Source organism: Aotus nancymaae, unplaced genomic scaffold, assembly GCF_030222135.1.
Source record: "Aotus nancymaae isolate 86718 unplaced genomic scaffold, 86718_ANA_hifiasm-v0.15.2.pri h1tg000036l, whole genome shotgun sequence".
NCBI lineage: Eukaryota > Metazoa > Chordata > Mammalia > Primates > Aotidae > Aotus > Aotus nancymaae.
The window spans coordinates 51,545,262-51,573,214 of record NW_026988450.1 but is presented as its reverse complement, the minus strand read 5'-3'; the positions used below and the strand labels follow the sequence as shown (position 1 = coordinate 51,573,214).

General features: G+C 45.8%; 1 protein-coding gene across 1 annotated transcript; it reads left to right on the top strand.

Moving 5' to 3' along the window:
* The first annotated feature begins 12,112 nt into the window (after positions 1-12,112).
* KLF10 (KLF transcription factor 10) lies at positions 12,113-19,053 on the top strand. Its single transcript, XM_012455874.3, has 4 exons — positions 12,113-12,272; positions 15,430-15,663; positions 15,767-16,679; positions 17,448-19,053. Exons 1-4 carry the CDS (start codon positions 12,237-12,239, stop codon positions 17,705-17,707), a joined length of 1,443 nt encoding a protein of 480 aa, XP_012311297.2. The 5' UTR covers positions 12,113-12,236; the 3' UTR covers positions 17,708-19,053.
* The last annotated feature ends 8,900 nt before the right edge of the window (positions 19,054-27,953 follow it).

Genomic DNA, 27,953 nt, shown 5'->3' with positions numbered 1-27,953 from the left:
ACTTAGGCTGGTCTCAAAACTCCTGGGCTCAAGCAATCCTCCCATCCAAGCATCTCAAAGTGCTAGGATTATAGGTATGGGATACTGTTCCCAGCTACCCCTAGATTTTAAAGATCTATAGTGCTGCAGTATACTTCCAGTTGGTTATTTCTTACTGTTACTTAGTAGTCAACAGTCCATATCTGCCATATTTTATTAATTCCTTTCTCTAGTGACAAGCACCTAAGCAGCCGTCAACATCCAGCTACCCCAAGCAATTTCTTGATGAGCATCCTTATGAACTTGTGGGAGAACTTCCTCAGAAGACATATATATTCCAGAGTTTTTCATAGGTCATAGGATAAGTGCATGCTTCACCTCAACCAAGCCAGATTGCTTTCCTAAGTAGTGGTACTGGTTCCAGCTGACACTCTGTCCAACAGTGTCCAAGAGTTCTATAATGTCTTCCACATTCTCAGCTGCACCGACTGCTATCTCCTTTCCGCTCCTGGTCATTCTTAGAAAGAAACTTAGAGTAAATGTAACCAACAGGAGCTATTAAAGGCTCTTCACCTCATGAGAGCCATTAGAAGGGGGATGCTTTCGAAGAATTGTGCAGGAATGATTGATCTTACTTGAAAAACCAGAAGATGAAACATATGTTGTATTCTCTGGGAATTCTGTGAAATATTCAGCATTACAAATGCAAAATATTTTCTGCATGTATTTCTTTATTTGCACAAATATCCCATTCAGCCTTTGCTCCCACCCGCCATGTTTGGCTAGTTTCTACTGACCTGGTTAGAAGCATTCTTTGAGTTAGCTGTGGCCAGTCTTCGTCATGACCTGGTGGTGGTAGGCAGCAAAGAGCAGGTGGACTTGCAAGTACCAGAGTGTCCTGCTGAGCAGAAGGCTGGCCTCACGACATGAGCTGGGCCTCCCTCCCTATCTTCAGCTGTCATTCTCCTTGGGTTAGAGGGTTGGGTAGAATATTAAAATGACAATAATAAGGCTGGGCATGGTGGCTCAAGCCTGTAATCCCAGCACTTTGGGAAGCTGAGGAAGGTGGATCACCTGAGGTCAGAAGTTCGAGATCTGCCTGGCCAACATGGCAAAATCCCGTCTCTACTAAAAATACAAAAATTAGCTGGATGTGACACATGCCTGTAATCCCAGCTACTCGAGAGGCTGAGGCAGGAGAATCGCTTGAACCTGACAGGTGGAGGTTGCCCTGAGCCAAGATCATGCCACTGCACTCAAACCTGGGCAACAGAGTGAAATTCCATCTCAAACAAACTAACAAAACAAAACGAAAAACATCAAATTTTAGAGTAGTTTGGACCCTGCTACTCAAAGCGTGGTCCTCAGAGTAGCATCTTAGGTATCACCCGGGATGCTGCTTGGTAGAAATGCAGAATCTTGAGGCCCAATCCGGAACCACTGAATCAGAACCTTCTTTGAGCAAGATCCCCAAGGGATTCTATGCACATTAGAGTTTGAAAAGCACTGCTTCAGTCTTTGCCAAATATGTTCACATAGATAATCTCATTTAAACTCTTCTCAACACTCCTGATTTCCTTGGGTCTAATGTAAATCTTACATTGCAGTTGAGGAAACTGAAGCTGAACAGGTTAAAATAAGTGGTCCAAGAGTACCCAGAAGAGCGCCACGAAAATAGAGTTTTGAACTCTCCAGGTCATGCTGTGTTTATATCCCTTTCACCCCATACCTCATTTTTCCTCACTCCAGCTGCCCGTTGGAAGCGGTCTGCAAGTCTTGCAGCCCTCAGGGAAGCAAATTTCCTGCCTGAGACCAAGAAATGCTCACTGCTTTTTAGCCTCAATCCTTCTTCTCTACCTTCATTGCAAGCCTCAGGAGTTCGGAGAATGCTATAGTCTGAATGTTTGTGTCCTCCAAAATTTATGATTCAAATCCTAATTCCCAAGGTGATGGTACTTGCACCCGGGGCCTTTTGGGATGTGACTAGGTCATGAGTGCTCTGGGATTAGTGCCCTTAGAAAAGAGGCCCAAGGGAACTTGTTCGTCCCTTCCACTGTCTGAGGACACAGTGAGAAAGCTCCATCCATGGGAAAGAGTGCCCTGACAAAACAATGAATCTGCTGGTGCCCTGATCTTGAACATTCTAGCCTCCAGAACTGTGAGAAATAAATTTCTGTTGTTTATAAGTCAACCACTTTATAGCATTTTGTTATATTAGCCTGAACAGATGAAGACAGAGGGACAGCCAGACTGTCATTGGGTATGAGGTGGGTGGAGGTATTAGTGGGTCTCTCCTTTGAGTGAAATTTACCAAGTTCCATTTTTTTCTTCTTGAAAGGAGGTTAAGCAGGGGTGCTGAATATGGGGTTCCTCAGAATCCCAAGGCATCTGTGGACAGAATTCAAGGAGTCTGGGATCTTGGCTAAGAAAAATATTTAACATCTTTATTTTCACTAACCTCTTACCATACCTTTGTATTTTCTTTACTATAACTACAGGAAACAAACCACACTAGGCTCAGCAGCACCTGTGACCTGTGGCTTTGTCATTAATAGAAATTACAGGTATTTCCATATTGCCTTACAACTACTGCAGACCTTGAAATCTCATTTATGCTCATGATAACTTCAATATTACTTCAGCTGTTAGACCCACGCTAGATCTTGTTATTAAATGTGTTAATAGGTAGGTGCAGTGTGGCTCATGCCTGTAATCTCAGCACTTTGAGAGGCCGAGGGTGGGGGATCACCTGAGGTCAGGAGGTCGAGACCAGCCTGGCCAACATGGTGAAACCCCATTTCTACTAAAAATACAAAAATTATCTGAGCATGGTGGCACCTACCTGTAGTACCAGATACTCAGGAGGCTGAGGCAGGGGAATTGCTTGAACCCGGGAGACAGAGGTTGCAGTGAGCTGAGATGACGCCACTGCACTCCAGCCTGGGCAACAGAGTGAGACTCTGTCTCAATAATAATAATAATAATAACAAATGTGTTAAAGAAGCACTATAATGCCAAATTACCATTATATATATGTGTGTACATGTACACACATATATAATCTTTTTCATTTTTTAAAGACAAAGTCTCTCTGTCACCCATGCTGGAGTGTCGTTGTACCATCATGGCTCACTCCAGCCTTGACCTCCCGGCCTCAAGCAATCCTCCCAGCTCAGCCTCCTAGTAGCTGGGACTACAAGTATGTGCCACCATGCCTGGCTAATTTTATCATTATTATTTGTAGAGATGGAGTCTTCCTATGTTGCCCAGACTGGTCTTGAACTTTTGGGCTCAAATGATCCTCTCGCCTCGGTCTCCCAAAGTGCTGGGATTACAAATGTGAACCACCTCGTTCAGCCTATTTTTTATATTTTCATAAAAGTGTTATCAATATAATGGCTTCATTTGTAATCTTAGGAACTTCATTTTATGAGCTTAAAAGCATTATTCTGAGAAGGAGTTCATAGGTTTCATTAACCTGCAAAAGGATCATTTCAGATTCTGCAACCTTCATCACATCCTCCAGTCTGTTTTTGGTTGTTGTTTTGGGTTGGTTTGTGTCACCCTCGGGTTTATATATTTTTTTATTGGTAGCAACATAGCACTTAAAACCAAAAGGAGCCTATATGCTTGTCTTCAGGAGTGAAACAAAGAATCTCCTGAGAAGACGGCACTCCACCGCACAGTCAGGCTTGGTGGCAGTGGGGACTGACGAACCCCAAGGAAGAACTTACATGACCCTTGCCCTCCTTCTGGAAGATCGTCTCAACATTCAGAAGATTTCAATAAAAAATGCCACATGCTAGACAGAGAGACCATCAGCCATAGCTTTTGCTGACTGCTCACCCTTCTACAACTTTATATCAGAATCTCGATTATAACCCACAAAGAAGCTAGAAGATGTTTGGCCTTTGAAAAGGAACACCCCTCCTCTCACCCATGATGTCAGGCAAGATTACCAGAATTCTGACCTTGGAAAAGGTAAAAGTTACTGAGTCTATCCAGAGAAAACAAAAGCTCAAACTTTTAAGAAGCTGCAAGAACCCTACTTTTATAATTATTGATGTGCAAAGAGATGTTCATGATAAAGTAAAATTTAAAAAAGCAAGTTACAAAATAGCATATTTCATAGTATATACACAGAGGGGAGTGAGAAGACAGGGTAGAGGAAAGAGTCTGAAAATACTTGTATCGAAATGTTAGTAGAGGTTAATTCTGGAAGTGGGATTACAGGGGATTTTCATCTTTTTATTCCTTTTTGTATTTTTTATGATCAGTATGTTTTACGTTTGTTAAAAAAATAAGAGACTATAGCTGTGTTCATTTAGTAAAAATCAAAATGTTAAGTAACTGTATTTTACTGCTACTTGGAACCTTGCAGAGGCACTTAACCACTTAACTGGCTTCTCACCTCCTGGGGAGATAAGAGCAAATGGAGAGTGGAGGAATTTAATTTAATTTTTTTAACCAAAAATGAATCCCTAATGTAGTGTTATATAATGGACTTTATACAGTGGGCCACACTAGGACCTCCAGATTCTTATTGCACCAAGCAATAACCAGTGCGTAGCTGGTGCTCCATCAAGGTGAACTCCCTTTCTTCCTATTACACATTATTTCCATCTCAAAGCACTCAGGAGAGTGCTTGGTGGTGATGCAGAATATTTTTCTTCGAGATCTCCATACTCCCATTTCTCTAAGTTAAAAAAAAAAAAGAAAAATATATTTCTTACTTGCTCCCATTTTTCTTCCTTTTTACTATGCTAGTTTTTCTAGTTCTCCTTCCTGGAGCTTTCTCCTAGGTATTTCAGATCCAAAAAAAAAAAAGAAAAAAAATTTAAAGAAAAGTACCCTTATGAGTATTTCAAAAACTGAAGCTGTCGCTCCAGAGCTGAAACAACACACATTAACTATTTCAGTTATCTCTTGCAGTAGAGCAAACCACCCCAAAACCCAGTGACACTCCTGCAAACATAAGCTGGACCATGGAGTGAGGGGGAGGCAGAACGTGATGCCTGGGCTGTTCTTATATTTATGATTCTGTGGGTCGGGGCTTGGTGGGGATGGCTCATCTCTGCTCCATGTGGTGTCAGCTGGGCCTGCGTGACTGGGGCTGGTGGGTCCCAGGTGGCCCTAGTCACATGCCTGGGGTATTGGGCCTGGCTGTTGGTTGGGGTGCATAGTTTTCTCCACGTGGCCATCTCTTTCACATGTGCTCTCATTATTCAGTAGTTTAGCCTAGGCTCCTCTGCCTTGTGGCTAGTTTCCAAGAGGATAAACACAGACACTTCAAAGTCTTCTTAAGATCTAGGCATGGAAGTCCCACAGCACCGCCCGGATTCTCCCAGTCAAAGCAAGTCACAGGCAGAGCCGGCCAGAATCAAGGGGTAAGGAAACAGACTTTACCTCTTGATGCAGAAATGGCAAAGTGACAGTAGAAAAGGTTACATGGGACAGGAAGTGTTGTGGTGGGCATCTGTAGAAACAATTTACCACATAAATAGAGTTTAAGATTTAAAAAAAAATTTGAATGAGCTTAAAGACCATAGTAATTAGTGTAATAAAAATAACTAATACTATTCACTAGAGGAGATTTTTTTTTTCTACTCTATCTGGCATTTTCACTTTCTGAATCAGCCCCAGTTTGCCTCTCATCCTCACTCTGCACCACATGAGGCCAGGACATCCTGAGTGTGCACACAGGAAAGAAGTCCTTGCCATGCCCTCTGCCAGCATTTTGTCATGAGCCTACCCCCACCTCCTTCTTCCTCAGCCTGTGGGTCCCCAGAGGCCCAGCCTCAGTTCTCTTCTTTTCGCTGGTTATTTTCTTTGCCTGCAGGATTTTATCTACTCCCTTGGCTTCAATTGCCACCTAAACTCCGATGACTCCTACATTATGTTTTTTATTTCTATTTATTTATTTAATTTTGAGGCAGGTGTTGCTCTGTTGCCCAGACAAGTTCAGTGCTTGGAGTACAGTGCTTGGCTCACTGCAGCCTCCACCTCCTGGACTCAAGCAAAGCTCCTGCCTCAGCTTCTCAAGTAACTGGGACTACAGGTGTGCACCACTACATCTAGTTAATTTTTTTATATTTTGTAGCAAGAGAGATCTCCCTATGTTGCCCAGGCTGGTCTCAATCTTTTGAGTTGAAGCAATCCTCCTGCAAAGTGCTGGGATTACAGGCATAAGCCATTGCACCCGGCTAAAATTTTAATCTCCAGCCTAGATCTTTCTCTGTTGGGCTCCAGACCTGAAATGTGGCATTTTCTTCCTTTATACCACAGCTTACTACCTCTCCGTGGCCCCTTCGTATTTCATACAGTGAATCAAGTCAGAATCCTGGCAGTTCTCAATACTACCTTCTTCCTCATGTATACATCTAATCAATTACCAAATCCTGCTTGCTCTTGGCAACTCTATTCCATCCTCTCCAGACCTGCCACCATTTCTTAGTTTAGGCCAGCATCATCTTTGCTGCCTGCATTACTGCAAAAGCCTTCTGAGTGGCAACAGACCCTTACTCCTCTGGTCCATTCTCCATGCTGGGCCAGAATGAGATTCCTATACCATCATCCCTGTTACAATAGTTCCCCATTGTCCTTAGGATGAAAGTTCCACTTCTACATTTCCTAGCATGGCATGCAAAGGCCCTTCATGTTCTGGGCTGCTTTCCTTAACAGCCTAAATTCCTCATCCTGCCTCTCAGATCTGTGATCCAGACAATTCAGAGCATCCTAAATCCCAAGGCTCTCTCTAGTCTCCACCTCCATCCCTTTACTCCTCCAGTTTATAGATCAACTGGGAGAAGCCTTCCCTGACCCTTCCTAGGCCCCCACAGGCCCTCCTGTGCATAACCCTATCTTAGCATTTGTCAGACTCTATAGCGATGGCTGGCTCTCCTGTTTACTTCTCCCACTATACTGGCGGTTCCTTCGATACTGGAATGGTGTCATTTTTATGGTTGTTCCTCAGTGTTCAGCTAATGCCTGATATATGGTGAGGCAATAAATGGATGAATGGTGATGAAATCCATTGACTGCAAGGAACAAAGAGAAAATGTCTGGTGGGTACAATGTGCTCTAACCTTTGTAACTGACCTCAGAGATGTTTACATGTCAGCTCCCCTGTCACTTCTTTCATTATTCTGATCTAAGGAGAAACCAGTAGCATGAGCAGGAAGGGTCAGCATCTATCTGAAGTACTACTTACTGCAGCCCAAGGACTTTTTTTTTTTCTTTTTTTTTTGAGACAGAGTCTTGCCCTGTTGCCCAGGCTGGAGTGCAATGGTGTGATCTCTGTTCACTGCAACCTCCACCTCCTGAGTTCAAGTGATTCTCCTACCTCAGCCCCCTGAGTGGCTGGGATTACAGGTGCCCACCAGCATGCAGCTCATTTTTGTATTTTTAGCAGAGATGGGGTTTCACTATGTTGGCCAGGCTGGTCTCAAACTCCTGACCTCATGATCTGCCTGCCTTGGCCTCCCGAAGTGCTGGGATTACAGGCGTGAACCACTGCGTCCGGCCCCAAGGACTTTCTTTTACTCATGCTGCATTAGTCTGTTCTCACGCTGCTATAAAGAACTGCCCAAGACTGGGTAATTTGTAAAGGAAAGAGGTTTAATTGACTCACAGTCCGGCATGGCTGGGGAGGCCTCATGAAACTTACAATCATGGTAGAGTGCAAGCAAGAGCAGGGAAAACTACCTTATAAAACCATCGGATCTCATGAGAACTCACTCACGATCACAAGAACAGCATGGGGGAAACTGCAATCTAGTCACCTCCCACCTGGTCTCCCCCTAGACAAGTGGGGATTATGGGGATTACAATTCAAGGTGAGATTTGGGTGGGGACACAGAGCCAAGCCATATCCAAACCATATACACATCGAAGATGATGGTTTTCCATGTCTGACCCTGCAATGACACAAGTTAAGGGAAAGGCATAGAAGGACCCACACTTCCACCTAGGTGTTTGCACACATCCTGTTTGTAACACCAGTGGGTAGTCAGAGACAATCTACAATTGCTTTCTCCATTAAAAAAAAAAATCTTGAGGGCTTCATATAGAACAGATACTGGATCAAAAAGATGATTATAGGCTGGGTGTGGTGGCTCATGCCTGTAATCTAAGCACTGCCGGACTGCTGAGCTGGCACAAAGGCAGGAGGATTGCTTGAGCCTAGGAGTTCAAGAGCAGCCTAAGCAACATAATGAGACCTAAGCTCTACAAATAGTTAAAAAAAAAAAAAATCAGCCAAGGCTGGGCACAGTGGCTCATGCCTGTAATCCCACTTTAGGAGGCCAAGGCAGGTGGATCACTTGAGGTCAGGAGTTCAAGACCAGCCTGGCCAACATGTGAAATCCTATCTCTACAAAAAATACAAAAATTAGGTGGGTGCCTGTAATCCCAGCTACTAGGAGGCTGAGGCAGGAGAATCACTTGAACCCAAGAGGCAGAAGTTGCAGTGAGTTGAAATCACACCATTGCACTCCAACCTGGGCAACAGAGTGAAACTCTCTCTCGAAAAAAAAAAAAAAATCAGCCAAGTGTGGTAGCACACATCTGTAGTCTCAACTGCTCAAAAGGCTGAGGTGGGAGGATCACTTGAGCAGAGAAGGCTGAGGGTTCAGTGAACTGTTATCACCCCACTGTACTCCAGCCTGGGTGACAGAGCAAGACCCTGGCTCAAAAAAAATGCATGATTATACATGATCATCACCATCTTAGGAGTTCAGATCTAGGTGGAGCACGGGCAGGATTCAGGATTATAAAAAATGTTTCTTGCAAAATAACTGCTCCACTCCCAGCATGAAGGTGTGGACAGTGTACGCTGGGAGCAAAGGGGTACCATCAATTCATCCTGGAGTTATGAAGGAAGCCTTCAACAAGATGACAGTGGTACAAAGACCTTGAAAGCCAGGAAGGCAAAGAGGGCCTTCAGGGATACAAATGTACATTTCTGGTAGATGGCCTCCCCTTGTACTTTAAAGAAAATCCCTATTTCAAATCACGACCTATAACTTCCTCAGTAGTCATTCTCCAGCTGCATTACTTTCCAACCTCATCCCCTCCCACTTTCCCTGACACCCTCTGCACCTCCAGCCACGCTGCATCCCACGGGGCCAGCTCCTTCCTGCTATAAGACTCTGCCTTAGCTGCTCACTCTACTTAGGTGCAGTTGCCCAGGATCCTCCTATCCTCTCATGAGGTTTTCAGCTTAAACATCTCCTTGGAGCAAGCTCTCCTCTATCTCATACCAAACCAGTTGCCCAATCACAATCATATCAACCTGTTACAATCTTGACGCACTGCAGGGAACTTACTCACCTTCATAGTACTTGTGTGTGTTTATGTGTGATGTGTACTTTGTCTCCCCTGGCCTGTCTTGCTCACTGCTGTTGTCCCTGGAACGGTGCCTAGAGCACACAGTAGATGCTCAACGAACAGTTGTTGAATGGAGTGGCTAAACTAACAGAGGCATGTGCAACACAGTGTCTCCTGAATGAGGAAGTGGCACGGAGACATGAAAATGCACTGTATGTTTAAAGAACAGCAAGTGGTTTGCTGTGGCTGTGGGCAAGCTTAAGTCCGGATGGGAGACGAGGTGGGGAGGGTTGGGAGAGTCCTACAGTTGGAGACGGACTGGACAGCTCAGAACTGAATGGCCTTTCATCTCCTGGCAACAGGAGCCATGGATCATTTTTAAGGAGAGAATGTTATGACTGGATCATGACTTTTAAAAAGCCATTCCAGTCACAGTGTGGAGTTTGGGCCGTGGAAAACAAGCTAGGGTGTGGGTGGAGGTTGGGTGGGGGGATTGCAGATTGTTTAATCTGAGCAAGACTTGATGACAGATTGATCTAGTGCAATACTTGGAGGGTAGAAATGGAAAGTGAGGACAGAGACATTTCTGACGCAAAACTGCTGGGTCCTGGGGACCAATCAGATCCAGGGCTTTGAGAGAGAAGGTGAAGGCTGGAAGGAGACAAGGTGTGCATCCAGGAAGGGGTAGAAACAGCAATTTTAGTTTTGGATATGTTGAGTCTGAGGAGCCTGGGAAACATCTTTCTCTGAATCTCTAGGAATTGTGCCACTACCACACTGTTCCTCCTACCCCTTTTCTCTTTTCTTTCCTGTTTTGAATCACTCCCACAAGTCAAGACCGCTCCCTGCTTCTCTGCCCGCTGGGGAGCCAGGCCAACAGGCCTCACATTCCTGAGGAAGGGACAGGATTCTGGCCTGGAGGGTTTGGCAGAGGCCACCCCAGGGGAGGGCCCTGACAGGAAGGAAGGTAGGCCTGCCGGAGGGGCACACAGGAGCTTCCTCTCCCGCTGCAGTGTCCAGGGCCAGCTGCTCCAGCCCTCAGGCTGGGTCAACAGGATGGGACAGCCCAGGCGGAAGGAAGCTTGTGGGGAGGGACACCTCGCAGACAGAAGCAGGGACATGGGGTGGGGAGAGACAGGAAGAACTGCTTGGCTGCTGAGCTGGCGCCTCTCCAGCACGCTTGGGAGGGGCAGTGACAGGAGGCCATTCTGTCCTCATCCCCGCAGCCCCCGGCCTCTCTGGTCCTGGCCGAGGGTATTATTATCATTACTATTGCTATTGTTCACTAGCCTGGGCCTTAGATACATTAAAAAAAAAATTCGAAGATACGCATAGCATTGGCAGTTTCTAAAACAATTAATTCCCTTTTTATGCTTATTCTGTGATTATTGGGATATTAATGCTATTTGCATTACCAGCCTTTCAGTTAGAGACGTGAGTGCTCGCAGGAAGGACAGTGATTTTTGCCTTAAGTTCAGCCTGTCCAAAGGAGGTAAGATCTCTGATTTGCTATAAGCCCCGTTGTCACTGCCTTCCTCTCCAACAACAGCTGCTGTGATCATGCACAAACGGTCAAAAGGGGGCAAATCCATGCCAAAGCAGAGCCATGGGCTTTCCTGATCAGAAGGCCCCAGCCCCAGCCCCGGGTGCAGCACGCAGGCGGCTTCCTTTCAGAAACCCAGCCAGCCTCCCACCGGCTGGAGCGGGTGGGTGGGGCGGTAGTGGTGGCGGTTTCAGGAGACGGCCAGCAAATCCACCTCCAGGCGTGCTCCAGTGGGAGCCTGGAAACCCCAGGAAACCCCTCATCACAACCGGCTTCCAGGCAGGACGCTTCCAGAGGTCTTGGTCCAGGGATGGGGGTGAGGTGGGGTCTACCTTTGAAACAGCTACAATTTAAACTTCAACTACACCGAGCTCAAACTCGATTCCGCAGCCGAATGTCGGTGCCCAAGGGGGATAAAAACTCAGGTCTGCGGCTCCCCACCACGCCCCCGGCTCCGTCCTCGGGGCTTCCAGGAGTCCTCACGCCACCCTCTGGGTTGCCCAGGAAGAAGGATGGGCGGGGCGGGCAGGCGCTGTGGGCGCTGCAGATGGGGAGGGCAAGCCCGCGGCCCGGCGTGGGCGGGGGAGGGGCGAGAGAGCAGGTGTCGGCTCTGTGACAGGGTCCTCCGCCCCGCGCCCCGGTGCTCCCCAAAGCTCAGCGAGGCAAAACCTAGCAAATGCTTCAGAAATGCAGCTCAGTCGGTCACCGGGTTCTGCTTCCTAGTCAGACGTGCAAGCGGATGGCGCTTCCAATGCAAATCTCTTGGCTCCCACACCTTGGCTGGCAGCCGCCGACTCCCCCGCCTGCCCGGCGTCCCGCCCACTCCGCGGCGGGCTGAGCACAGGCCAGGCGCGGAGGGACGGGGCGGAGCGGGCATCCCTCCCCACCCCACACGTGGGGCCGGCCCTCCGCAGTGCCTGGGCGCGCTGCCTTTGCCGCGCCTCCCCGCCCGCGGCACCGCCTCTCTAGGCAGGGGTGGGGGACGAGGGGCGAGGAGTGGGCGAGGGCAGGGGGCGTCACTGAATCAGGTGGCCGCTGGAGTTCCCCCGGGCAGGGCCGAGGGAACACGCTGCCGGGGATTGTGTACACGCTCCACTGACACCAGCTTCACGCTGCCGGGCAGTCGCTGATCACGCGTGGCCCCGCGAGCCCATTGGCCAGCGCCTCACACACCTTTGCAGCTGATTGGCCGGCCTCAGGCTCCGCCCCCCTCCCCCGCCCGCGGCGCGGGGCAGGCTGAGAGGCTACCTGAATGGGGAGGGGGCAGACGGCGCGGAGCGCGGCGGCGGCGGGAGCGGCGTCGAGAGTCTCCGGGCGCCCGTCTGTGGCCAGGCAGTCAGCAGCCTAGCAGCCAGTCAGCTCGCCGTCGGCGGCCAAGCAGCCAACCATGCTCAACTTCGGTGCCTCTCTCCAGCAGACTGCGGTAAGTCATTTGGGGATGCCCCTGTGCTTCCTCGCCTAGTCGTGTCTGGGGGACTAAAGGGGGCGCGAACCACGAGCCCCTGACATCAGCCACGCCTGAGAATCGGGGCTGCAGCGGAGTCTTGGGGAAGGAAGGGGCTTCCTGCCTGCAGACTATGGGCATTAGTGAGGGCGTGTGTGTTGGGGAGGGGGTCGAAGAGGGGAGCTGGGATCTGGAGACGGAGACCGGGGTCTTGCTCTAGATGTACTGAGGAGGGGAAGGGGCAACTCCGCAGGGAGACCCGAGAGGGCAGGTGAGGAGGAGGGTGACTGGAGCAGGGAGGAGTGGGGAGGGGGCTGTCGCCCTGTAGCGAGGTTGGGGTGCGGGGTGGAAGGGGAGTCGTGGGAGGTACAAGGGGGCTACCCTGCACCTGGCGCCGGGGAGAGATGCCCGGTCTGGATGAGGAACGCGAGCCAGGGTAGGAGGGGGCTGCTCGCAAGCGCTCGGGAGGCGGGGTGTCCACAGGAGAGGCGAGTGGGCTACCATCCTGGGGGTCTGAACCTAGGCTTGGAAGACGGGGGCTGCTGAGCAGATAGCCCGGGGCTGGGGGAAGGGGCTCCTGGCGTCGGCGCGGGGGATGACACGAGGGTCAGCCGACCGCCTTGGGGACGAGTTGCTCCCCCAGACGTCTGGAGGGGGGACTCAACGCTGGGGCAGGTGGCCGCCTTCTGACAACTCCTTGGAAGAGGCGGGGAGCCGCCTCGGGGGCGGGAGGGTGGGAAGCGGCACCCAGCAGCTGGGGCGGGAAAGTGGGCGGGGGGAGCTGGGCTGCGAGACGCGGGGGCCGCGCGTCTGGAGCCGGGGCCTGTGGGGGCTGCACGTCTGGGAACCCGTGGAGACGCGCGGCGGGAGGGGGCCGGAGCTGCCGGAAGTCACGGGGAGGGGGCGCCGCGTTTGCAGGGAGAGACGGGGTGGTCTGAGGTCCCGTGGGCCGCGTGGGCGGGAAGCGCCGAGGACTCTGTCGGGTCCCCGGGGGCTGCCGGCGGGAGGAGGGCGGCGGCCGGGTTTTCCGCGGGGACCCGGCTCCTCCTCCCGCAGTTGAGGCGGAGGCTGGGGGTGGGCCGGGAGCGGGTGCGCCCGGGGAGCTTCTCGTCCCCGAGTGACCCAGCCCCGGCCTCCGCTAGGGGCGGGAGCGAGGCTCGGCCCCGCTGTCGGTTCCTAAGGGAACGGCGGCTCGCGGGGAGCTGGAAGGGGCGGGCGCCTCCCCGAGCCTGGCGCCCGCGGCCCCGCCCCTCCCCGCGGGCCCGGCGCGCACGGCCGGGCGGTTGGCGGCGGCGCTCACGGCCCCTCCCCCAGACTGGGCGCGGACGGGGGCCAGCGGGCTCAGGAAGTAGGGGAAAGGTGACGGCGCGGCAATTCCCAGTTCACGTTTCCTGCGCCGCCCGGAGCAGCCGCTGATCACGCTTTGTTCACATGCCTCGCCCCCTCCTCCCCCACGCCCCCTCTCCGGGCCGCATAGCCAATGCGGGCCCGGGCCGCCGAGCCGGTCGGCCAATGGCGGGGGCAGGGGCGCGGGGACGTGCGAGCGGCGAGGAATGTTCCCAGTGACTCACCCGCGGGCCTCATTGAGGTTAGGGCGGCCCCATCCGTCGGTCCCCGCCTGCGAGGATCTCCTCCGCCGTCCGCCCCCGCCCCTCGTCTGCCTCCCCCGCCCGCGCCTCCGCCCTTGCTTCCCTTTCCTGCCTCGCGCCCCACTCCCTTTCCTCCCCTCCCTGTTTCCCTTCCTGTCCTTCCCAGCTCACGCTCTCCTTCTCTGCCGCCTGCCTATTTTTCCTTTCTTTGCATTGGCGTCTTGGGGCTGTCACGAGCGCGCTGTCCATTGCAGCTTACATAAAGGCGGGCGTGATTATGCAATTGCATTGTTAGCGATATTTCAAGAGCAATGGCTCGTTTTCTTAGGATTTCAACACGGAGGCATCATGCATTTTTGAAAAACTAGTATTGAGAATAATACCTTGCAACGTGTAAAGAATGTTTCTTGGTATTTTTACACAATCTCTACTTTGACCAAACGAGTCTGGACAGTTTTTTTTTTTTAACTGAAAATAGAAATAGTGGGTAGTACCATTTTTTTAAGTGTAGTAAAAAGAACTTTAATGTAAAACATTAGGTAGGAGTTCTACAAATAAGTGCAAAGCATGTGCTGTTACTTTGTCATTAAGCAGCACATTTTAATTCTTTCAAGAATTAAAATAGATTGTTTTGATCATACTGAATCATTAAAGTCAGTTTTTGCAAATTCCAAGTCGAATATTAATTTTTTTTTATTATCCAGTTTTTAGTAGTATTGCATTAGCTAAGTTGTAGGTAAGTATGGCAAACCGTTGTGTCAAATAGGTTCAGTAAAAGGGAGCACAAATATGGAGAAGTTGAAAGTTGATTAAAATAAGCAGTAGAATTTTTTCTACATATTTCATTTGATCTTTCTTTACCATAATCAAATTATCAAATAATTTTAGATCTTAATACAATTTCAACTTGTAAGATAGCCTAAAAAATCCCTTTTTTTAAAATTTTTATCCCACAGTACAAAGTGACTTTCCAAAGGTGAGACCCAACAATACATCCATAACAACAGGCCAGAGCTTGACTAGGTTTTGTCTTTATTAGAAGATTTTGGCTTTCTTTTTTTCTATCAGGAATTTGTACCTCAAAAGACCTCATACCATTCCTGTCATATTTTAAAAGATAAATTTTTTGCAGCACTCTCCCTTAGTTATTTTGTATGACTCTAGTTGCAGGTAGCTACTCTGGAAAGTCTATATAAAACTTTTTTTTCTTCATAGCCAAATACTTCTCTTTTTGGATCACAAATGCATTGATAATCTTAGTCCCTTTAGTGGTAATAGGTGTGTCTCTCTCCCATGAACAGATATCAGTGTTAAAGCCTAAGTGTTGGAGAAAGAATGAGGAAGACTTTATTGCCACTACTGTGAGGTTTGGGTTACCAACCTCACAAGTGTAGCTGAACTTCGTATCAGAGTAGGGGTGAGAAGAAAATCTGATTTTAACTTGGAAAGTTGTGTGAGTTGTAAAAACAGGAATATTTGCTCATTTCTCTGTGTGTCATTTGGATGACAAAAAAATATGCTTATAAGCTTTCCTCTTGTTTTTATAGGAGGAAAGAATGGAAATGATTTCTGAAAGGTCAAAAGAGAGTATGTATTCCTGGAACAAAACTGCAGAGAAAAGTGATTTTGAAGCTGTAGAAGCACTTATGTCAATGAGCTGCAGTTGGAAGTCTGATTTTAAGAAATATGTGGAAAACAGACCTGTTACACCAGTATCTGATTTGTCAGAGGAAGAGAATCTGCTTCCGGGAACACCTGATTTTCATACAATCCCAGCATTTGTAAGTATTATTGTTTTTAAGATAGATGTAAATTATAAAATTTCTTAAAATTTACATAATGGACCATAGATTTCTTATGCTTGTATATTTCCCTTTTCTTTAGTGTTTGACTCCACCTTACAGTCCTTCTGACTTTGAACCCTCTCAAGTGTCAAATCTGATGGCACCAGCGCCATCTACTGTACACTTCAAGTCACTCTCAGATACTGCCAAACCTCACATTGCTGCACCTTTCAAAGAGGAAGAAAAGAGCCCAGTATCTGTCCCCAAACTCCCCAAGGCTCAGGCAACAAGTGTGATTCGTCATACAGCTGATGCTCAGCTCTGTAACCACCAGTCCTGCCCAGTGAAAGCAGCTAGCATCCTCAACTATCAGGACAATTCCTTTAGAAGAAGAACCCACCTAAATGTTGAGGCTGCAAGAAAGAACATACCATGTGCTGCTGTGTCACCAAACAGATCCAAGTGTGAGAAAAACACAGTGGCAGATGCTGATGAGAAAGCAAGTGCTGCACTTTATGACTTTTCTGTGCCTTCCTCAGAGACGGTCATCTGCAGGTCTCAGCCAGCCCCCGTGTCCCCACAGCAGAAGTCAGTGTTGGTCTCTCCACCTGCAGTATCTGCAGGGGGAGTGCCACCTATGCCGGTCATCTGCCAGATGGTTCCCCTTCCTGCCAACAACCCTGTTGTGACAACAGTCGTTCCCAGCACTCCTCCCAGCCAGCCACCAGCCGTTTGCCCCCCTGTTGTGTTCATGGGCACACAAGTCCCCAAAGGCGCAGTCATGTTTGTGGTACCCCAGCCCGTTGTGCAGAGCTCAAAGCCTCCGGTGGTAAGCCCAAATGGCACCAGACTCTCTCCCATTGCCCCTGCTCCTGGGTTTTCGCCTTCAGCAGCAAAAGTCACTCCTCAGATTGACTCATCAAGGATAAGAAGTCACATCTGTAGCCACCCAGGATGTGGCAAGACGTACTTTAAAAGTTCCCATCTGAAGGCCCACACGAGAACACACACAGGTACCAGCCGCTTCTTATTTATGTCTTTAATGTTTAGATGAAGAGGTTTTGGCTGTGATCAACATGCAAACCCAGCATGATAATGAAGAACTTGCCCTAGCAAGTTTAGCAGATGGTATTTACCAGTGCAAGGTCCTCCAAAAGGCTTTATTGGAGGCCACTCACAAGTGCCATAGTCCCTGCACTTTGGGAAACCAAGGTGGGAGGATTGTTTGAGTGCAGGATTTCAAGACCAGCCTGTGCAGTGTAGTGAGACCTGATCTCTACAAATAATTTAAAAATAACTAAGTATGTAAACAAAAACTTTATCAGGGTGCTTTTGTTTCAGTTTCTCAAATGATGATTCTGTAGATGTCTGAGTAGTTACTTTAGTAAGGTATCTTTAAAGCCTTTGAATCATAGTTGAAGTCAAGAAGTCTTTTCATGTTGGCTTTTTTTAAGGGATGAGGTCTTGCTCTGTTGCTCAGGATGGTCTCAACAAACTTCTGGGCTCAAGCCATCCTCCTGCCCCAGCCTTCTGAGTAGCTGGGACTACAGGTGCATACCACCCCACCCAGCTGCCTTATTTTATGAGGGGTAGATTTTTGTAAATGTGATCGAGTGACAAGTTGAAATTGGAGCAATAAATATCTCATATTCATTTGACAGTTTATTGCCTTATATTAGCTTTTATTTAAAATGCATCTCCTCATATACTTTTAGATAGAAGTGAACATATAATTTACAGCAGTCTTATGCATAGCAATGATTTGTATTTCTTTGTTTTAGGAGAAAAGCCTTTCAGCTGTAGCTGGAAAGGTTGTGAGAGGAGGTTTGCCCGTTCTGATGAACTGTCCAGACACAGGCGAACCCACACGGGTGAGAAGAAATTTGCATGCCCCATGTGTGACCGGCGGTTCATGAGGAGTGACCATTTGACCAAGCATGCCCGGCGCCATCTATCAGCCAAGAAGCTACCAAACTGGCAGATGGAAGTGAGCAAGTTAAACGACATTGCTCTACCTCCAGCCCCTGCTCCCACACAGTGACGGACTAGAAAGTGAAGAGTCAGAACTAACTTTGGTCTCAGCGGAGCCAGTGGTGATGTAAAAATGCTTCCACTGCAAGTCTGTGGCCCCCCAACATGGGCTTAAAGCAGAAGCCCACAGCCTGGCGTGAAGGCCCAGCCTGGGTTAGGTGACAAAAAGGGCTTTGGCCACAGGCAAGTCACAGAATGGCAGGTTTCATTTCTTATCACATAAGAGAGATGAGAAAGCTTTTATTCCTTTGAATATTTTTTGAAGGTTTCAGATGAGGTCAACACAGGTAGCACAGATTTTGAATTTGTGTGCACATTTGTTACTTTACTTTTGCTGTTTATACTTGAGACCAACTTTTCAATGTGATTCTTCTGAAGCACTGGTTTCAAGAATATGGAGGCTGGAAATAAACATTACGGTACAGAGATGGAGATGTAAAATCAGTTTGTACTATTACAAATATTGTCATCTTTTTCTAGAGTTATCTTCTTTATTATTCCTAGTCTTTCCAGTCAACATCGTGGATGTAGTGATTAAATATATCTAGAACTATCATTTTTACACTATTGTGAATATTTGGAATTAAATGGCTGTATATTGCTAAGAGGGCCCAAAGAATTGGAATCCTCCTTAATTTAATTGCTTTGAAGCATAGCTGCAATTTGTTTTTGCATTTTTGTTTTGAAAGTTTAACAAATGACTGTATCTAGGCATTTCATTATGCTTTGAACTTTAGTTTGCCTGCAGTTTCTTGTGTAGATTCGAAAATTGTATACCAATGTGTTTTCTGTAGACTCTAAGATACACTGCACTTTGTTTAGGAAAAAAATCTGAAGATGAAAATATATATTATAAAGAAGGGATATTAAGAATTTTAGATAACTTCCTGAAAAAGATGGCTTATGTCATCGGTAAAGTACCCTTATGAGGATATAATGTGTGCTTTATTGAATTAGAAAACTAGTGACCATTATTCACAGGTGGACAAATGTTGTCCTGTTAATTTATAGGAATTTTTTGGGGATGTGGAGGTAGGTGGGTAGGAAAATTATTATTAGAACATTCACTTTTGTTAACAGTATTTCTCTTTTATTCTGTTATATAGTGGATGATACACACAGTGGCAAAACAAAAGTAAATTGTTTAAAATATATAGTGAAAAATGTCACTATATGTTCCCGTTTAACATTGTTTTTGTATATTGGGTATAGATTTCTGACATCAAAACTCAGACCCTTGGAAAACAAAAGTTTTCTTTTAATTAAAAAAAATCCTTGTGACTTAACGATTTGCACATTATTTTGTTGTACTTTATATCTTGTTTACAATAAAGAATTTTCCTTTGGTATATAGAATTGGTCATTGCATTTCTTAAAAACCATTCTCTCACCTTGACATTGATCACTTATATTATCTAAGGACTTAGTGTCTGAATTTCTCTAAGGGCCTCATTCGAATTTAGAACAGCAGAAATACGTCTTTAACATGAATCAATTTAGAGAGTATATGATGTGAGGCCAAATATCTATTTGGTGAGGTAATATGTGAACCAGCCAGTTCTAAGAAACAATATTTAATTTTTAAACATTTTTATTTTTCAAGACATAGTTTTACTCTGTCGCCCAGGCTGGAGTACAGTGGCATGATCTCAGCTCACTGCAACCTCTGCCACCAAGGTTCAAGCGATTCTCCTACCTCAGCCTCCAGAGTAGCTGGGATTACAGGTGTGCACCACCATGCCCAGCTAATTTTTGTATTAGTAGAGATGGGGTTTCTCCATGTTGGCCAGGCTAGTCTTGAACTCCTGACCTCAAGTGATCTGCCCGTCTTGGCCTCCTCAAGTGCTAATTTTTAAAGATTCTTGAATATTTTGATGATTTGGGATTGAAAAATAGCCCCAGCTCTCAGCGAAATCTTGTTAAGTAGTATTCAAGTTAAAGGGAACGCCACAGTGAATAATTACAAGTAATGAAACTGCTGTGGTAAATGAAAAGAAGGCTGACTTATTAAATAGTGAGTAAATTGCTCACCTCTAGAAGTTAACTCAATTGAGTGATAACCTTAAATGCAGTAAACATTGGTACTTAAGCTGCATGAAAAGTAATCCACCTCTGAAGAGAAACACTTGTTAGTCACTCATCAGTAAAAAGAACTAAGGGCTGTAAATGCTACTTGGTGTAGAGGATTATAGAGTATAATTTTGTAGATTACTATTTTAGCTTGCACTGAAATCTCCTTGTGGTCAGGAGAACATCTTCCACAATGCCCAACTTAACCAGTGACCTAGAGTCTGCCTCACTGTTGAACAAACACCATGGTAAGGGGCCGTGAACTCAGTTGGCACCAGTTGTAGGACAAGTGTCTCGGGACATCTGTGCACCTGTTGCTACTTTTCTTGGAAAATTAATACCACATAAGTATGACACAGCTGCTGGAGAGAGGCTTTGCCATGCTGGCCTCTGGTGTAGCTGTGGTGTCGGGAACCTGGACCATCTTCTTCCCCTAGAGCTCTTCGTGGTGGCAGGTCTCCAGAAGCGGGAATGGAGGAAGATGGCTGACATATTCTCTGCTTACCCAAATGCCCAGTTCCTTGTAATGATGTGGCCAGTGAAACTGTGCCACCTATTGGCTGTGTTCTTCACAGTCCTAGTTGGTATCTGAGATCTTTCCTTAGGAATCTTGCAAATAGAGTTATTATTTTTGAGTTGAATGTTGAAGCAGGATCTAATTTTTTTTCTTTCTTTTTTTTTGAGACAGAGTCTCACTCTGTTACCCAGGCTGGAGTGCAGTGATGCAATCTCAGCTCACTGCAACCTCCACTTCCTGGGTTCAAATGATTCTCCTGCCTCAGCTTTCCCGAGTAGCTGGGATTATAGGCAATCGCTACCACACCCAGCTAATTTTTTCTGTATTTTTAGTAAAGACTGGCCATGTTGGCCAGGCTGGTCTTGAACTTCTGAACCCAGGTGATCCACCCACCTCAGCCTCCCAAAGTGCTGGGATTACAGGCTTGAGCCACTGCACCCAGCCGCAGGCTCTGCTCTTGATGAAAAAGTTGCCTCAAGACAAGTATACATGTAGCATATTATGATGTGATTTTAGTGCAGATTTAGCACTTCAATTTTGATTGTTTCTAGTCTGACCTGTATGTCAAGATGAACCACAGGAAATTGCTGATATTCAGCTGTCTTTTCATAGTTCTTTTCACATAATTTTAAACTTAGAGAAATGTGTAAAAATGGAGCTCCTCCTGTGTATCCTCATCCAGCTTCTCCTTATGATAACACCTTACATAGTTCTAGAACATTTATCAAAACCAGGAAATTAAACTTGGTACAATATTATAAAGTTTTCATAAGGATACTAAAATGGAGAAAAGTTGAAGCAGAAACAGCTTATTTAACTAACTGAATTTTTTACTAGCTTTTCTACTTCTATTACAGAACCTAATCCATGATCTCAAATTGCATTTAGTTGTCATGTCTCTCCTCCAATCTGTAGTAATTCCTCAGTCTTGTCATTTGAACATTACTTGTCAGTTATTTTGCAGAATGTCCCTGAATGTGGGTTTGTCTGATGTTTATTCATGATTAGATTGAGGCTATGGGGTATGTGGAAAAGATACCCCAGAGTGATAATGCCCTTCTTAGCACATCTTACCTAAGAACACATGGTGTCCATATGCATTACTGGTGATGCTAACCTCACTTACTTGGCTAAGGTGATTATCTGCTGGAATTTTCCACTGTAAACTTACCATGTTTCTCTTTACAATTATTAAATATGCAGAGGAACATACTTTAAGACTATGCAAATAACCTGTTTCTGCTTACACTTTTCCCCATTTATTTTAACATCCTGATAGAAATCTTACCTGGGGCAATTATTACTGTGATATGCTAATTCCCTCATTATTTATTAAATTGGAATTCTGTAAGAAAGAGTTGTTTCTTCTCCATTCAGTTTTTTTTAAATGTCAGCATGGACTTGAATATTTGTGGCATTCTTTGAGTTCTAACACTACATTTAATTATTTTGTGACTCAGTTGTTCTGTCTTTGGCCCTTGTTAGCTCTTTCAGTATTCAACCATTTTTAACAAATAAAGATTACGATTTTATATGGTTCAGCCTATCATTTCTCACTAGAACAAGAGCTGTTTGGTATTATGACTTTTTAAAAGTTTTTCCTACCTGCATTGCTGCCACCCTGTCTAATCCAACATCTCTCACTCACTTGAAAATGCAAACCTGATCATGTCACTTCTCTGTTTAAAACACTTAAGAAATTTCCCAGTGCTCTCAAAGTCTAGGTATTATAACATGCTCTAGAACAGTGCTGTCCAACAGAAATATAATGTGAGCCATATGTAATTTGAAATTTTCTAGTAGCCACATCAAAAAAGTAAAAAAGAAAAAAGTTCTTATTTAAATTTAAAATTTTTATTTAAAAAACATTTAATTGAATGTTGTAATCTTTGAAATCTAGTCTAGTCTCCGTAGGGACTAGCCTCATTCCAAGTGCTCTGTACCCACAGGTGGGGCTGCTGCAGTCTGAGCAAGTCTAGAAGACCCTGTACCTTTAGGCTTCTACCAACCTCCCACCACACCACTTTCCATCTTACACTCTACATTGTGTCTGAGCTCCAAGCCTTCCTATGTGCTATGTCTTCTGCTGGGAATGTTTTCCCTGTCCCCTCCACCCTTTTTTTTTTTTTTTAGACGGAGTCTCACTGTCACCCAGCCTGGAGTGCAATGGCGTGATCTCAGCTCACTGCAACCTTTGCCTCCCAGGTTCAAGTAATTTGCCTGCCTCAGCCTCTCCAGTAGCTGGGACTACAGGTGCTCACCACCACACCTGGATTATTTTTGTGTTTTTAGTAGAGATGGGGTTTCACCATGTTGGCCAGACTGGTCTCAAACTCCTGACCTCAGGTGATCCACCCACCTCAGCCTCCCAAAGTGCTGGGATTACGGGCGTGAGCCACTGTGCCCAGCCTTCCCTGCCCTTTTACCTTGACATTTGCATTATAATAATAATTATTATTATTATCCTTTACTTAAAGTCTTTTTTCCCTTATCCGTAAAACTTCATGAGGACAAGCACCCTGTGGATCTGGCTTACCCCTACATGTGCATCTAACACAGTCCCTGACACATAGCAAAAGGCTTAACAATTTTGCCAAACTGAAAGTGGAGTCTCGAAGAGGCCTCTGCAATTTTAGGGAGGGAGAACAACTAGGAAGTTGTTACATACTGTGCAGGATATAGATAAAGGAGACGAGAAGCCGAAGACTGCCTTTTTCTTGTTCCCATCATTCTTTGCTAATGCTGGAAGGACCATTTACTTCACCTTCCAAACTCTTAAAGAGTCTCATGGCATTTGAATTTTCTTTATTGCATTTTTAAGGGGTCAGGGAAGAGACCTGATCAAGACAGACATACGTAAGCCTCACTAAGGCCCGTCGTGTGAGTCTAATGCTTCAGCCTGGAAGGGCCGGCAAGTGTTGGCTTGGCTCTTACCTACCCTTTCTCTTTAGAAGACTTTCAGAATAAGGCGGCAACAAAAATGGAGACTTTTATCAAGGGCACTGGACATCAGCAAAGCCCTGGAACCAGACAAGAGCTTCTGGGTGACACCTTAAGGGAATTTTGTTCTGATGCCTTAATCCGGTCCTGGCATTTTGCTGACCAACTTAAGCAGAGCTTGAGAAATGATAGCGTTAGTTTTCAAAGAGCACTGCCTCTAATTTTTCACACAGGTAACTGTGCCCTGGAGGTGTCGGTATCAGGGAAAGAGTACTGATCAAATTAAAATACCTGGTATTTTAGGGTTCTCCCAGAGAAATAGAACCAATAAAACAAACAGAACATATATACATATGTTTTCCGTATATGAAATTGAATAAAAGGAATCGGGTCATGTGATTATGGGGACTGACCAGTCCCCAAATCAGCAATCAGCCAGCTAGAGACCCAGGAGAACCAATAGTGTAGTTCCCGTCCAACTGCCAGCAGGTTCAAGAACCAGGAAGAGTTTATGTCTTGAATCCAAAGGCTGGAAAAAAAATGAAGTCCCAGTTCGAAGGCAGTCAGGCAGCAAGGGTTCCTCTTACTTAGTCTTTTGCTCCATTCAGGCCTTCAACTGACTGGATGAGGCCCATCCCCATTGGGGAGGGCAATCTGCTGGACTCAGTCCACCAATCCACATGTCATGTCCTCCAGAAACACCCTCTCACACACACCCAAAATGTTTGACCACACATATGGGCATCCTGTGGCCCAGTCGAGTTGTCACATAAAATTAACCACCATAGGCCAGGTGGCTTGCACTTGTAATCCCAGCACTTTTGAAGACCAAGGCAGGAGGACTGCTTGAGCCCAGGGAGCTCGAGACCAGCCTGGGCAACATAGGAACACCCCATCTGGACAAAAGGAAGAAAAAAAATTAGCCAGGCATTACCATCACATTGGAGATTAAGTAAAAATAAATACATGCATACATAAAAATAAAAATAATAAATAAAAAAAATAGCCAGTCACGGTGTAGTCCTAACTACTTAGAGGCTGAGGTAGAAGGGCCACTTGAGCTTGGGAGGCTGCCAAGCTGTGACGGTGCCACTGCAATCCAGCCTTGGTGACAGAGTGAGACCCTGTCTCGAACAAAAAGAGATCGAGACCATCCTGGTCAACATGGTGAAACCCCCGTCTCTACTAAAAATACAAAAAATTAGCTGGGCATGGTGGTGTGTGCCTGTAATCCCAGCTACTCAGGAGGCTGAGGCAGGAGAATTGCCTGAACCCAGGAGGCAGAGGTTGCGGTGAGCCAAGATTGCGCCATTGCACTCCAGCCTGGGTAACAAGGGCAAAACTCTGTCTCAAAAAAAAAAAAAAAATGAACAGAACATCACACCTGGGTTCTAGTCCTGGTTACACTGAGAACTAGTTTATTACTTAAGAAACTTGCTTTATCATTCTGGATCTGTGTCTGGCTTTAAAAATGAGGCTAAATGCACCTGTCTTATTCAGCCCATCGAGCCACTGACGAATTCAAATAACGTTTTGTACACAAAAGCCCCTGGGAAGTATAATGCATTCGATGTTTGCTGGCACTATCACAGCACCGGGTCCGGGAAAACGCTAGCAGTGGGTGCTTTAGAATGCCCACTGAGGGTGACTGCCAATTCTGAAAAAGGGAAGCCCCCTAGAACTGGATGATTAGAGAATTTTGATACCCAGGGTGCCCACATTTCTACCTACATATGTAATTATTTGGGTGACCAATTTACAGTAAATCTCACTGCAACGAAGCCAGTCTAATGGGAAGAAAAGCACAAAGCATGAAACCATGGCCATTTGCTGAGCAAAGCTAGAGCATGGGTACTCATCACTTCATTAGAAAGCACACATTTGGGTAGAGTTACCATAAAAGCTTCCAATGTATGAACTGAGTTTGTGAATTTACCGAGATCCCTTTGTTCTCTTTATAATGATCCCGGCTTGAGGGAATTCTCCTAGTCTGAATTTAGCTCATTCATGATAAAGTGCCCAATCTCAGAAGCCCCATCAAGCATGGGCTAAAAATGATATAAAGTTATGCCAGAGCTCTAGTTGTTCAAAATTCCAAGGGAATGAGGATCAGCATGAGTGACAAAAACATCTCTGCCCCAAGGAAATCATCAGGTCACACCTGTGCCAGGTCTGCCCAAATAATATGGCCTCAAATTGACAGACACAGGATTCCAAGGAAGCACAACTCTCTCATCTTTGGCTTGTTCTAACGGAAGGAATAAAACTAAATGGAGCTGTCTGTTGTTTTAAGCTTCCCCTGCCAGTTGGCATCCTGATCTTGACAGGGATTAGAAATTCATGGCTTTCTACTCAATGGATGCCAACAATCCCTGCATGACCTTGATTGACCAGCTTGGCAGTGAGATGCTGAAAGGGTGAAAATCCCCCAAAATATATAAAGGTGATATCTTATCTTTCTTTTATTTTCTTGGAAGAATTTAATTTTTAATTCTAAATTTTAATTCCAAATTGGAGGCACAGCTTGGGTTTAGGAAAATCTATATAAAATTCTGAGAAGAAAAGTTAAGAAATAACATGAAGCAAAGAAGGAATGACCCAGGCTTTGATAGAAGCGGTTTTCTGTTTATCTGATTAGGCTATGTGAACCTTGAATATCAGTTTCAAAAAGGCACCTTTTTAGTTTGCACAATCTCATTAAAAAGATAAATATGAGCACTGAGTGTTTATTACCACTAGACAGAATAAAACAGTGTGACCTTGTGAAAAGCTTCTCCTGGGGTCATGGGGCCATCATGCTGGTATCACTTCTATGCTGGCTACAAATGTAAGCTAAGTAAGCAATTTAACTATATCACAGCTTTTTTCCAGTATCTATACAATGAGGGTTATAATGCTCATCTAATCTGTTTCTCAAGATAGAATCGGGCTTGAAAACTGTGTGTGTGGGTGTGTTGCAGGGGTGCTGGCAGTGGCGGGAGGGGGTTCAAACACTAAGAGGGCCATGCAAATATCAGTGGTGGGTATTGCACTGTCACAATTCAGATTGATTTTTAAGATAGAAAAGGCCCCTATACGTGGGGCAGCAATCTGACATCAGTATAGAAATTTTGGTCCCTGTTAGGTAGGAAGGTCAAATTCCAAATGTTCACAAAATTGGGATGAAGAATGAAACAGCTCACTTCCAAGATGGCACCCAGTGATATTGCTCTCGGATATTCACGTCCTCATGTAGCATCTGCTCACTCTGACTAGAGTTGATCTATGTAACCAGTAAGATGGTGTAGAAATGATGGTGTATAATTTCCAAGACTCCTCATAAAAGCTATTAGTTTCCAGCATGATCCCTCTTGGATCACTGAGTCTGAGGGAAGCCAGCTGCCATGTTATGAGGATGCTCAAGCAGGTCTATGTGGAGGTCTGCATGCTGAGAACTACACCTTTTGCCAACAGCTACCACCATGATGCCAACCAAATGAGAGAGCTTCCTGGAAGTAGATCTTCCAGCCTCAGTCAGGCCTTCAGATGATAGCAACCATCACTGATACCTTGACTGTAACCTCTGACAATCCTGAGCCAGAACAATGTAGCTAAGCCATCCCGGATTCTTGACCTATAAACTGTGATAGATAATAAATGTATATAATTATCTTAAGTCACTACATTTCAGGATAATTTGCTAAGACAGATTTAGTAATGGATGATACAAGCAGTGAAGTATTTCTACAGAGTAGGCAGTAAGACCCCAAAGTCCTGAAATAAAGACAATGTTCAGTTTAGTCCAGTTTCCATGCTGACTTTAGCTCTTTAATTGAACAATATACTTTGGGAAGTAGCAAGATAGAAGAACAACGAACATATAGGTTCTAGAGATTTCTACAATTAGGACAATAGTATTGAAATGTCTAAGTTTTGGTTACCTTTTTCTAAAAGAGAAGAATGTCTGGTATACTGGTCGTATTAGCTTGCTAGGCCTGCCATAACAAAGAGCCACGGACTGGGTAGGTTAAACAATAGGAATTTATTTCCCCACAGTTCCAGATGCTAGAAGACCAAGATCAAGGTGTCAGCAGGATTGGTTTCTCCTGAGGCCTCTCTCCTTGGCTTGTGGGTGGCCATCTGCTCCCTGAGTCTTCACATGGTTTTCCTCCTACGTCTGTGCCCTAACCACTTCTTTTAGCAATACCAGTCATATTGAATTACAGCCTGTTCCAGTGAACTCATTTACCCTTAATTAACTCTTTTAAAACCTATTTGTAAACAGAGTCACATTCTGAGGTACTGGGGTTAGGACTTTAACATACAAATTTTGGGAAGGACCATAGCATTGGTCAACATGTCAGTCTATATTATTCCATCGTAATACACCACCAGCAGTATATTTTCCTTCCTTCCTTCCCTCCTTCATCTCTCCCTCCCTCCTTCATCCCACCCTTCCTCTTCCTCCCTTTCTCCCTTCCCTCTTTCTTCTCTCCTTCCCTTACCTCCTTCCTCTTTCCCGTCCTTCCTTCCTTCTTCCCTCCCTCCCTCCTTCCTTCCCTCCCCTCCCTCCCTCCTTTCCTTCTTTATCTCCTTCCTTCCTCCCTCCCTCACTCCCTCCTTCCCTCCTTCCTTCTGTCCCTCCTTCCCTCCTTCCTCCCTCCCTCCTTTCTTCCTCCCTTCTTCCCTCCCTCCTTCCTTCTTTCCTCCCTCTCTCCCTCCCTTTCTCCCTTCCTTCCCTTCTTTGTTC

Bases quoted from the DNA above. Each gene is read 5' to 3' on its own strand.
- KLF10 (XM_012455874.3), top strand. From the start codon at position 12,237: ATGCTCAACTTCGGTGCCTCTCTCCAGCAGACTGCG. The intron at 12,273-15,429 runs GTAAGTCATTTG...TTGTTTTTATAG, and splicing joins CCTCTCTCCAGCAGACTGCG to GAGGAAAGAATGGAAATGAT. The intron at 16,680-17,447 runs GTACCAGCCGCT...TCTTTGTTTTAG, and splicing joins CCACACGAGAACACACACAG to GAGAAAAGCCTTTCAGCTGT.